We start from the raw sequence: 14,053 nt of genomic DNA on the forward strand, positions 1-14,053 counted from the left end.
TGTACATTTCCCTGATGATTAAAAATGTCAAGCATCTTTTTAATGGGCTTATTGGTCATTCAGATTTGTTCTGTAAAGTCTTTTTACCTATTTTTAACTTTTCATTGTGTTACTTGTCTTATCATTAAGTTATAAAAGTTCTTTTAGGTTTGATGTTACTATAAAGGAAATTAGGAAGAAAGTCCTGGCAATCTACTTCCCAAAAATCAGCCACTGAAAAATCCTACTCTGACACACATGGAGTTACCAACCGGAAATAAAGGGAGCTGCTTTAGAAATTTTATTTTCTAACCATCTGTCGCTATTATACAGAAATACAATTGACTTTTTTATATTGAGCTTTAATCTCATGATTCAATAGTTCTAGTAGCATTTTTATAGCTGCCTTAGCACTTCCTACATAATCATGTCATCTGAAAATAATGTTTTACTTCTTCCTTTCTAATCTTTAAGCCTTTTATTTCTTTTTCTTGCTTTACTGTACTGGCTAGGACCTCCAATACAATGCTAAATATAGTCACTTCTGCTGTAACACCAGCTTTGAAAACTCTTGTTTTGTTCCACTGTGACTGAATAATTAAGGAACAATTTGAGCAAATTCAAAAATTTGTTTACTTATGCACAATTCTGTCCAAAACAAACACTAGGTAAACAAAGAAAATAACACGCAACTAAACTGAGCCACATAAAACACACACATGCACTCTGACTAGCTATCTCAATTCACGTTATGAACCACACCCATCCAAATCTGATGTTGCAATTTTCTGTCTGATTTCATAACTGTCTTTTCACCACTTCACAAGCTGAAACTCTTCTGATACCCATTTCCACAAGCAAGCTTCCAGTCTTCTGTCAACCTAAAGTGCCGTATTTACTGTGTTGTTGCTGTTATTAGTTGCTATCGAGTTGATTCCAACTCATGGAGACCCCACGTGTTGTAGAGTAGAACTGTGTTCCGTAGGGTTTTCAAGGCTGTGACATCTCAGAAGTAGATTTGGTCACTTAACAGTGTAAAACTCTGCTATGATTTTTATTAGGTTCCTATCTTTTTTTTTTTTTTTGCCACTCATCAAGTTTTTGGGTGTTGTGCCCCAGCCCTATTTTCCCCATAAGCCCTATGGATTTTACTGTGCAACTTTCAACAGCACTGCGATTTTTAGGAACATATATGTGCATTATAGTAGAACTACCTACAGAAGTGGTGGGAGAAGACATCCTTGCCGTTTTTCTGACCTTAAGATAAAACATTCAGTAAATCACCACTTAGCTGTAGGCCTTTCATTTATGCCCTTTGCCAAATTGAGGAGATTCTCTTCTATTCCTAAGTTTGTTAAGAGTTTTAATCACAAGTATCAAATATTTCAAAGGCTCTCTTTGCATTTATTAATTGGATCATATGATTTTCCTACTTTGCTTAGTTAATGTGGTAAATTACACTGATTCTTTAATTGATATTTCAATACTGAATCAACATATATTGTTGACTGGTACATTGTCCTTTTTTATATATCACTGGATTCAATCTGCTCATATTTTTTGAGGGTTTTTGCATTTATGTTCAAAAGAGACATTGGTCTGTAGTTTTCTTTTAATGTCTGTAACAGGTTTTGGTATCAGAGTTATTCTGGCATCTAAAACAAGCTGAAAATTCTTCCTTCAGCCTTTATATTCTGAATAAAGTTCATAAAGACTGGTATTATTTACTCCTTCAATATTTGATAGCATTCATCAATAAAACCATCTGGGCTAGGAGTTTCACTTCATGAGAATTAACTTCTTTATAGGTTAAAAGGCTATTCATATCTGTTATTTCTTCTTGTCAGTTTTGGTAAATTGTGCTTTCATTGAGTCTGTCTGTCAAATGTGCGGGCACGAAGTTGTTTCAAACAGTCTATTATCCTGTTTACATCTGTAGGATCTGTAGTGAAATCCCATTTTCATTCCTGATACTGGTAAATTATGGTTTTCTGTCACAGAAACTAAAAGTTTTTAATTTCTTCCACAGCTTTAGGTAAATTCCCCAAATTTCATTTTGTTGTATCTTCATTATTATTCAATTTAAAATATCATTAAATTTCCCTTGGGATCTCTTCTTCAGCCCATGGCTAACTGAGGATTTAGCATCCTCACTGTTTTTACTACTGCAGTCATACATTTTACTTTTATTATGAACCCCTCCTTAAAATTATATTATTCTTGCTTTAAGCATTTTTCTCTTTTTATATAATATAAAGCATGGTTTTCTATATATTTTACCTTGCTTAGGTTTTGTTGGACTCCCTGGACACAAATTGATGTTTTCACCCAAATTTAGAAAATTATTTTAATATTTTTATTCAAAATTGAGATATAATTAACATACAGTTCACACAAAACTCATTTTAAAATGTACAATTCAGCGGTTTACAACATATTCAAAGGTTGTGCAACCATTACCACTAACAATTTTCATAACATTTTCAATCACCTGAAAAAAAAAGCCCATATCCATTAACAGTCCCTCCCCATTTCCCCCTCCTTCCAGCCTCTGGCAACCATTAACCTACTTTCTGTGACTAAGGATTTGCCTACTCTGGACATTTTGAATAAATGGGATCATACAATATAAGGCCTTTCCTAACTAGCTTCTTTCACTTAGCATGTTTTCAAGGTTGATCCATACTATTCCACGTATGAGTACTTCATTCATTTTTATGGTCAGGTAATACTGCATTGTATAGATATGTCACATTTTATTTATTCATTCATACATTGACAGACATTTGGGTTGTTTCTATTTTTTGGCTATTATGAATAATGGTGTTATGAACAGTTATGTATGAGGTTTTTTTGTGGAATATGTTTTCAATTCTCCTGGATACATACCTAGAAGTGGAAATGCTAGGTCATATGGTAACTCTATGTTTAACATTTAGGAACTGCCAGACTGTTTTCCAAAGTAGCTGCACCATTTTACATTCCCACTAGCAGTACATGAGGGTTCTAATTTCTCTACATCCTCTCTAACACTTGTTATTGTCCATCATTTTGATTACAGTCAGCCTAATGGGTATGAACAAGCATCTTGCTGTGATCTTACTTTGCATTTCTTTAATGACTAATGATGTTGAGCATCTTATCATGTGCTTATTGGCTATTTGTACATCTTCTTTGGAAAAATATCTGTTTAAATCCTTTGTCCAATTTTAATTGGGTCATATGTCTATTGTTGAGTAACAACAATTATGTACATGTTCTGGACGCTAGTCCCTTATCAGATATATGATTCGCAAATATTTTCTCCCATTCTCTGGGTTATCTTTCCACTTTTTTGATGGTGTCCTTTGAAGCATAAAAGTTTTTCATTTTGATGAAGTCCAATTTATTTATTTTCCCTTTGGTTTCTTATGCTTAGGCCTAATACAATGTCATGAAGGTTTACACCTCTGAGGAAACACTATCCTCTGCTGATACGAACATAAATTGATGCAATATTGGCAGAAAATTTGGCAATATCTATCAAAACAAAAAACTTCACATACATTTGGGCCCAAGACTTATGTTTTTAGCAATTTTTTCCCTTCAGCTCCAGGATACCCAAGCTGAGCATTCACTCCCTGCTCAGGTGGGCTTAGAGCTTGAGGGCAGCACAATAAACTGCTGAATACTGTATACTACTAACAGACACCACAAACAGCCACCAATATTTTCAGCTGGGAAGTGAAGGCAGGGAAGGAGCAACAGAGAGAGAGAAGTGCACTAAAGAAGAGGGAAACTTACCTTAGACCTATGCGTAAAATAAACAATGGAAACAGGGATATGGTAAATTACCTTAGAGACACAGTGGCTCTTGGACTAGCAAGAAAGAAACTGTCCAGCAGAAAAGGGGCTTGGGTCGTCGTACAAGCATACATACTCAATGAATAGTCAGAACCCATGAGGGCACCTTTTTAAGCACTGTAGGAAAGACAGGGTATCTTGGTCCAAAAACTTAACCTCTCTAGTTGCTATGATTCAGAGTTTGTCACATAAGCACTTACCTTAACACTGACCCTATTTTGCATAACAAATGTGAGCTTTAACCTCTAATAATCGCTGTCAAAATCCAAAATGAAAATTTCTGCTCTTATCAAAACCAAAATGCACCAGTTCAGCATTCTGTTACCAGGCGAGAAAGAAAGTGAAACACCAATATACTGCTGGTTTTTATTGAACTTCATTTAGGATACGCAATGGAATTAGCCACTTAAAAAAGTCCAATGTCTTAATCTAATGTCATTAAATTTTTGAACCATACAACTAGCTTCCCTTTTTAAAAATTCCATACACTCAAAGCAACTTGTGATTATAATACTCCTTTAAAAGCAGTTAAGATTAGTCCATAGGAATACTGCAAAGATCAAAGTGGGGGGGGAAAAAGCAGCACACAGATTAAAAGAAATAAAGGGAGCAAAATGTTAATAACTGGCAAAATCAGTATTCGTCTGATTGCTCTTGACTCTTCTAGTATAGGTTTGAATTTTTCAAATTAAAAAAATTGGGAAAACTGGATTTCCATGCTATATATGAAAATTAACTCAAAACAGATCAACAACCTAATTATAAGCCCTAGAGTCATTAAACTCTTAGAATAGCACACAGGAGTAAATCTTCAGGCCTTTATATTAGACAATAGATTCTTAGATATGACACCAAAAGCACCAGCAACAAAAGAGAAAATAGATAAATTTGGCCTCACCAAAATTAAAAACTTCTGTGTATCAAAGGACCCTATCAAGAAAGTGAAAAAGATAACCTACAGAATGGGAGACAATATTTGGAAATCATGTATCTGATAAGGGTTTAAGTAATGAAAATATATACAAAGAACTCCTCCAACTCAAGAATAAAAAGACAAACAACCTAATCTAAAAATGGGCAAAGGTCTTGAATAGACACTTCCCCAAAAAGGAAGTCATTAGAGAAACACAAAGTAAGATCACAATGAGCTACTTCTTCACCAGTTTGCCCTCAAGTTGATTCCGCAGACAGACAGATTATCTTATTGGCTTCTACCTTCAATCTCCTATGTTGCTTTGGTTAAAGAATATAAACAAAATGTAAGCTCATGCAGACATATGTAGCTGGAAAAAGGAGGAGTATCTTAACAGCCTTTTCACAACTGTGGATATTCTTTTTTGATATTATACCAAAAGTCACTAAGTGTAGTTTATTGTAATATTAATGTGGAATCTTAAACCATATCAATATTTCTTCTGTTATGTTAAAATCCCTTTTTCTATCTTGTACATTAAATGGATCTTTTACATATGTATGATTCTTTAATATCATGTGTTGGCCACCTGGAAAATGTTGGCTGAGTTATGTAGATCTTCTCCAAATGCTAACACACTTAATCACAATGAAAATTTTTAAAAATCAGGTTTGTTAGAATGATCACCAATCTCATCCCAGAAAATTCTTGAAGATTCAAGCTCATATGGCAGATACACGTTTTCCAAAATTCTAATTTTCACTTGAAAGTTCAAATTTTGTCATCGGCAAAAAATACTGCCAGTTATTTTCCTTGCAGTATTATATTCATTTGGTTAATTTTTGAGAAAATATCTAATCTAATATTTTCTGAATAGCCAGTCTGTCAGTAATTCCTTTCAGTAAAAATGGTGTTTCATGAAAAAAAGTGGCTATTTCAGCTTGCAACTCAAAGAATGGCATAAGCGTTTTTCCTCACAACAACTATCATATATGGTACGCAGATCTTTACGTGCACTTTCCAATTCCATCAAACAGGATATCAAAAAGACATGTACTTAAGATTCTAGATTAATGATAATAATTTGTACTGCTTTATCTGAAATATTATTAAGTATGACTGGCATTCTTTTTACCGTAAGTGTGTGAGGGCAAAGAATACAATGACGACTAGTAGAGTTTGGTGTACCACCTTGTTTTGTACTGCAACGGCAAGTTTCACCCACCAGTGCTTTTGCACATCAAGGCAGCAAAGGAACACAATGGAAATAAAATCTTAGTATTATTAAGAAAATAGATTTGACCTCATGGATCCCCTTAAAGAGTTCTGAGAACTCCCAGAGGTCCACAAATCACTTTTAGAACTATAGTACTATATACCAATCATAACAATCCTGAGCCTCTCCTATCATTATTACAATCCATTGGCTGATTCAACCAACAATTACAAAGGGGTTATTATGTGGTGCCAGGCATTATAAAAAATGCTGGGAACTCACTTATTTAACCCAAACTCCTAGAACTCTGTCTAGCACATAGCAAACTTTCAAGAAATATTTATTGCATTAATAAATAAATGGGTAGCTGTGATATATTTTAACCTAGATTTCAAAGTTTTCTGCAGTGCATTTCACACACACACACACTATCTAGTTATTTTATTACTTTTCAACTTAACAGTCCTGTTAGGTAATATGGAACATCTGCCCTCATTTTACCTGCAGCTGTTTAATCTTCACACCATTCTGGACCTAAATTATTGTACATACAGGTAGTTCTCACTTGGCATGGTACCATGGCAACTGAAACTAGTGAACACTGGAACCATGTCCCCACTCTGTACAGTTCCATGGTAACAAATTTGGGTTACATCCTATCATGTAGAGCACACTAAAAAAAAAATGCAAATGTATAGGGAAATAAGCTCCAAAGTTTAAGTGACTTTTTAAAGACCATGAGTCAGAAAAGCAAGAGGAAATCAGTAATATTGTTATCAGTACTTCAGAATCTCTATATCATCTTTTTATACAAGCTAATTATCATATATTAAGATTTAATAAATTTCAATCTAAATGCTCAACTCGTATTTCTAGGCCTCCACATGGCTCTGAACATAAATCACTGGTACTACCATAAAATAATTACTCTTTCATACATTATGAAACCTTTCTAAAATAACCTTCACCCTGCTAATCATTTTATCCTTCAGGATTAATCATATGTTACTTCCTCAGTGAGGTCAGCACTGACTGGCTCCCCAAAATTAATACGTCTATTGCCCTCATTTAAGGAGCCCTGGTGACACAACAATTAAGAGCTCGGCTGCTAATCAAAAGGTTGGCAATTCAAATCCACCCACTGGCTCCGTGGGAGAAAGACCTGGCAATCTGTTCCTATAAAGACTATAGGTAGAAAACCCTTCAGGGCAGTTCTACTCTGTCACATGGAGTCACCTTGAGTCAAAATTGATTTGACAGCAGTTAACAACAACAGCTGCCCCCATTATTAATCCTAGCCTCATCATTCTATCTCACTAGTCTTTTTCTTTCTTTTCTCAAGATTATAATTTCTTTTCTCGGTATTCTTTTTTTTCACAGCCTTTTTCAAAATCTGCTGCTATATGACTGATTTATCTCCCTCTCTGTATTAAGCACTAAGCTACACGAGGGCAGAAACTAAGCCTATTTTGTTCACCTACGTATACCAAACAGTTAGCACAGTATCTGCACATAGTAAAAAACTCAACAAATATTTCAAGAGAGCTCCTTACCAAAAATACCTAAAAATACAGTTCTGTAAATAAAATAATAACAATTTAAAGGTAGAAAATGAAATACCAGGTCAAGTTACTGTGTTATCATATTTTTTTCCTCACAGCTTAGGGACACAGATAAGTAGACTCTGGTACCAAAATCAAACTGAAAGGTAAACGAGACACTTTTTCTCTGGATCCTGTGGTTTTAGTTTCCTTCTAAATATTCTTTTTATCCTAAGGAATGCTAGCCGTCTATAGTTAGTAAAATTACAAAAGAAATTTTAATTTTCCTTTCAATTCATCTTCAAATCCCTCTAACCAATGTGACAACTGTGTGTCAAAATTCTGATTGTATTGAGATCTGGACTTAATAAAAACCAAATATTTTCTAAGTGTATTCAAGTCCCACTGGTGGCCTAAATACAGACCTGAAAGTTCCCTTATGGCTTTCTTAAGACAGCATACCTGACTGAAAGTAAGCATATCTGACTCTGAGTTTCAATACTAGTGAGAAATGCACATCAAAAGCTGATTTGTATCAAAAAGCTTCATTATTTTAATAATTTTACACTGTTGTACAGTAACAAACTCCTCCCAGTTATAAAATTTCCTTTAGTTAAGTTGGTTCCTGCTATCATTGACTTACTCCATGGAAATCACAAGTATGCTTCAGTATGAAATGCTGCGTTTTTCTTACTTTCCACACCACTTCCTACACTCCTTCACAGGGCTACTACCTGATTACTTGTCACTGAACAGCAACAGCTCTTAAGTTTCAGACAGCTTCAATGACCCATAAACTCAATTCCAGAACATGAAGGAAAGCATTGTAGGAAGAATGGGTGAGCAGCCTTTGGGCAGTGATTCTGAATGGGTGCCACACGGGAAGGCAAATCAGGGATGGGTAAATGGCTTTTTCAAACTCTGCATGCCTCCCCCCCGCCCCCACTCATCACTATTTGCGAATCACTGCCTAGTGATCCCCTAATGGCTGTTTCTGAGCCTTCAATGGTGTTTGTCATATGGAGATGGATGACTTGGGGACAAGAGGGTAAGATTCAGAAGCAGCACTTTATAATATATGGAGACAAAATTAGGTTACATCAAAACTATTTGGCCTGGTCTTATGAACTACAGGAATTAATATTCTTCAAAACAGACTTCCATCAGTGTTTGGGCTTCCATCTCCTAACCCTTTTCTCAATTCAATCAAAATAGCCTTAGAATTAGTTAGCAGTATTAGGTTATGTCTCCCCCCACATCCTCTATCTCTACACTATACAAAGGATTTTTGTTCTATTTGAGATTTTTTTAATATAAAATTTTCCAAATTTAAACACAATGTATTCAGCTCTAACTGAAGGAAAAAAAAAAGACTTTTAAACATTAAATGTATATAAATGGTTCTGCCAAGAGTTAAGAAGAAATTGAAAGGCAGTTTACAGATAAACACTAATGGTAGCTTAGCAACTGTAAAGAGTAATGGGTATAAGCAATAAACTCTACTTTTTTAGAACCCTACTCTAAGTCTACTTATGAATTATCACAAGTGGGACAGATGAGAAATTCTATTTAAACTATACCTTAAAATGTACTGTGATGTTCCAAGGAAGAGCTGAACTTGATGCAAGAAGATCAAATAGCAAACCAATTGGATAATGCCTAAAAATGAAAGAGTATATTTTAAGAAAGAATAAATATTTAAGTTATAACTACAACTCCAAAATAAATTTCCAGCATGTTTTAACATCAGGGGCTACAGTTGCAATTCACAGGAAGATAATATTTTACACACGGTTATGTGCCAGGTCTAATATGGGATATTTTCCAAGTATCAGATGACTTTTTTCCTGACCGTTTCATCCCCCTCCAGAGCTTCAATATACCTAATGGAATGTGCTGAGGTATAACATGTGCACTGTGTTACGTTAAGGAACTGCATTATCTAATTATCATTCTGGTAGCCATACTGGGCAACTGGTTTTTTAAGTTTAAGTATATTTTTGATTTTTAAAATAACAAAAGTTTAGAAAATTTTAAGAACTGAGAAGAGCACCTAAAAAGCATGCACGTCACCTATTCTGTAGTTATGACTGTCAACACTATAGCATATAAATTTCCAGTCTTCTACTTATGCATACATACCTAAATATAGATTCTTTTACAAATTGTACTACAACCTGCTTTTTTCAAAAACAATATGCATAGCATATAAATTTCCAGTCTTCTACTTATGCATACATACCTAAATATAGATTCTTTTACAAATTGTACTACAACCTGCTTTTTTCAAAAACAATATAATGTCAACATTTTTCCAAGTCACCAAATACTCTTCTACAGACTAATTCCAAAAGTTTTTTTTTTAAATAAGCTTTGGACTTCCTAAATAAGAGAACCTTTCCTAATATAATCATTACTCACAGTGAAGTAAATTATTTAGCAATAAACAAAGATTAATAATATAAACATTGAAGATTAAAATGGACAAACCTTATTTTTTAAATTATCCTTTTAAAGCATTGTTAGTGAGGTAGCTTAATTAGTGAATCAGACTTAAATTAGTACTCTCAACATTAGCAAAAAGAGGAATATTTAATATTACGTACAGTCCCATTCTTATCTGTATACCACAGGAAAGTTATTCCTAGATTTAAGAGCTTCAAAATTTAAAAATACATCTAATTTCCCTCAAAATGAATGACACAGTATATCACCTGACCCTGATTCAAATATTGGCTAGTATTTATGTTTCCATTTTTCTACATTTTATAATTGTGGAAAGTCAATTACTAGAGATCATGTACTTATTTAGGATGAATTTAGAATAAATGCCCTATTAACAAAACAGTGGGTAACTTTAACCTTAGATGTGTTGTATCTCTTAATAATGCTAAGGTTTTCTCTATCTGAAAGTCAGCAACTAACACTAATCCTTCATAACTAGAAAAGAATACTGAAGAAAAATTGAAAGACTCCCCAAATAATAAAACATTTCCTAATATTATCATTACTTAAGAAAATTTTAAACCAGGAAAAGCCCTGGCCTCAGTCAAAAACAGAAGTAAAAATAATAATTAAAAATATATATGTATTACAATGTACAAGTTATTGATTCTATTCTATTCTGGTCCTTCTCTCTGACTCTCTGAACTATTAAAACTGTATAATGCCTTGTACTTTTCAGAACAGAGCAAGTTTTTTTTTTTTTTTTAATGCCCCTTTAAGGTACCTGCAAATAGGTTAAGAATGAATGTGGATCCTTAATAAATAAGGTTTGATTTATTCAGCATTCATAAATATCAAAACTGGCAGAAATCCATTGCTGTTGAGTTGATTCTGACTCAAAGCGACCCTAAAGGACAGGGTAGAACTGTCTCATAGGATTTCCAAGGAGCAGCTAGTGGATTTGAACTGCTGACCCTTTGGTTAGCAGCCATAGCTCTTAACCACTAAGCATGCTGCTTTACCAAATTCTATGCAGCACTGTAAAAACAATTACACAGAATATTTTTAGTAAATTGTTGATCAGTTGGATAGATTCACCAGAAATCCTAATCAAATGACTAGGAATTCAATGTCGCACAAATTTCCTGCCACTCACAAATGGAACTGTAAATGAATTCTAAAATTAAATCAAATATCATAACTTAATGCAATCTAGAATGTGACATAAACTTATGCAATTTTTAAAATAAAAACTTGGGTCAAAATACAAGTTAACTGTAAGAAGACATAATTGTCAATTATTTTTTACCCTCAGTATTAAAATAAGAAAACTGTAAGCACACAGAACGTTGAACAAACTAGAGAATCAACAGCTGCTGAATGAATAAATCAATAAAGATATATTATATCAGTACATTACCAAGATCCAAAGGACCCAATTTTAGATTATGAGTTTCTCTTTTGAGCAGTTCTAGTATTTTAAGATTTCAAACTTCAAGACTTTTATTACTTTTGAAAGGATTTTCAAAGAACAAAGGGAAAATTTACAACTCGTTCTATCTCGCAATTGCCATATGGATCCACTAGACACTTTTATAAATCTAAGCTATATTGTGGGATCTTAGCATTCTTACTTTTTCCTATATCTTGAAACATTTTACTATGTCATCATCCTAAGAATTATTTCACAATTTACTCATCAAATATTTTCAATTATGCTAAAAAGAATAAAGTAGTTAAGACAAAGAACAATGAAATGCCTGGAACGATATGATAATAAAGTAGATCATTGCAAGTGCATCTTTTTCCATTTTCTTTCTGTATGGCCTGAAGTATTGCATCATCTTTTAAGAATGTGTAAAATGAGAATGGAGACTCCATCTTTGGGGTCTGGTTTTAGCTATCATTAACTTAGTTGAGAATTCAGAATTTTTCATTTTCTAACCAAAATGTCAGTGAGAAGAAAACTGAAAGAGGAAGACGTTTTACAGTCACTACAGAAATCAGAAGATGAATACAGAGACAGACAGCAGTATTCTAGACTTTACGATGATGATAAAATCTCAAGGCTGAGTCTTTAGATAATGATATCCTAGATGAATTTTATAGAACTCAAGAACTGATGAGTAAATAATGTATTTTTAAGGACAAAAATGACATGTGGTATTCTTACCCAATTAGTCGTTCAACAAAAAGGATTTTCATCACCCAGTATTTTATGACAAGAGCCTGAGTGATTCCATTTTGCTAAATGGATGTATGACAGTATTTTTTGACAGTATTTTTTCATTCTTTAATGACTTCTGTGCACTACAATTTACCTTACATTAAGTGGGCAAATATTGAAAGCAAATTTGTACACAAAGATGTTTGGAAGGGATTAGATAATATAGAAATGAATAATTTTAAAAAAGCCACTGGACTGATCATTTTAATTGTGCTTACTAATGCAAAAATGAAAATATTTTACAACAAATGCATGAGCTGTCACAGGTTTTAAAAATTCTTCAAGTAGTGCTGTCAACTGCAAGAAGAGCCAGGAAGAGCCAGAAGTCATAAGCTAGAATCTCTTAGGGATCTATTTGAAATCTAGAATTACTATTTACAAGATACATGATATATGTTCTAGGTTCAAGTAGAATAACTGATGAGCAGTTTACTGTATTCACAGGACATTGCTTGTTTCAGGCATATATATCTCAGAACAAGGAAAATATGGAATAAAAATATAAATTGGTTGTATTTAGATGCTTATGAAAATTTGTAATAAAGTTGTTATACATTACACCTTTGTTCTGGCTTCATTAAATTATTTCTAAAATGACTTGGAAATATAAATAAAAAAATTTATAAGGTTTTAAAAATTCATTGGACTCAGATGGTAAATCGTGATGACTCTTTTTCTTGGTATTTTAAGGATTAAGATGGCAATTTATTATACTTTCTAAAAATTCTAATTTAAATAAAGTATTAACATAAAAATATTCTAAATAATATAATAGTTAATTACTACATTAACAATCTTTAAAAATAAAACTGAATTAGAAAAACTTGGTAAAATAACTGTACTTATTTCTATCGGCAAATTCTACAGCTCACACGTGATTCAGTGCAGCTGTTACTAGAATGATTATGATGCAAGGACACTAATGCCTAACAAACATAATGTCTGAATTAATTAGCTCCCAGAGTACTTATTTCTGATGATTCTATTAATATTCAAGAAAATCTACAAAAGAAAACAGAACTGGTGAAAATTAATGGTACTAAATTTCTCATACACCATAACCTGATGTATGTCAAGGACTTCAAAAGTACAAATTTGTATAATTTCTCTAGATATTCTCTACAGCTATTCTTGTCTGGAGGCTACTAAACCCAAAACAGGGAAACCACATTAACCTTAACTGTAAGTAAATCATAATTTGCCACTTAACTATTATATTGCTACTGTGACCATCTAACCTAAACTTAATAGAAAAAGAAGAGGTCAGATTTGAACCTGGATATCCCAGAAGAAGACCCAACTAAAGGTTCAAGCTACTCTCCTATAAAAAATGATTGCATCTGAATTTTTAGTATTAAATCCATTTTCAAATTTTATCTTTTTCTTTCTCTTCTGTACACTGCTCTAGTCTTTCCCAAATTCAATTCTCAAAATGAATATATTTTCATGCTTCCTTGCTTAAGTTCTTCCTTCTTCTTTACCTTTTAATTACTGCTTACATATAGATCCATACTGGCACAAAGTGTAGCAATAATGGATGTGTTGTGATTTCAGCCAAGGGCACACATTCTAGCTAACCATCTGCAGTCAGACAGGCAAAGCCATATTCAAACATCAGCTTTGAAAGGCACCTTCCCCATATGCTAGAAAACTATTGACTAATTCCATTTCAGTGAAATAAATGCAAACATTTCAGAGGTTTGCTACATTAGGGGTTCACTGAAAACAGCATTACATGTGACTGAATTAAAGAAGAGGTGCAACTATAAATGCAAACCAAAGCAATTTAATGATTGCTATGACCTTTGCCTTACTCTATGTATGATACAAATGCAGTCTTAGAATAGCACTGTATCTCCCAGGTTCCTAAACCTAACTAAAATGAACGA

At 33.3% G+C, this 14,053-nt stretch overlaps 1 protein-coding gene across 4 annotated transcripts in view; it reads right to left on the reverse strand.

Moving 5' to 3' along the window:
- ATG5 (autophagy related 5) overlaps nt 1-14,053 on the reverse strand; it is a 226,154-nt gene that overhangs the window by 163,951 nt on the left and 48,150 nt on the right. For all 4 annotated transcript variants that reach the window (XM_049898369.1, XM_049898361.1, XM_049898352.1 and 1 more), the window contains exon 4: nt 9,073-9,151. In XM_049898369.1, coding sequence (XP_049754326.1) covers nt 9,073-9,151 — 79 coding nt within the window. The remainder of the gene's footprint in view (nt 1-9,072; nt 9,152-14,053) is intronic.

The sequence above is a fragment of the Elephas maximus genome, chromosome 1 (assembly GCF_024166365.1).
Source record: "Elephas maximus indicus isolate mEleMax1 chromosome 1, mEleMax1 primary haplotype, whole genome shotgun sequence".
In the NCBI taxonomy this organism is placed as follows: domain Eukaryota; kingdom Metazoa; phylum Chordata; class Mammalia; order Proboscidea; family Elephantidae; genus Elephas; species Elephas maximus.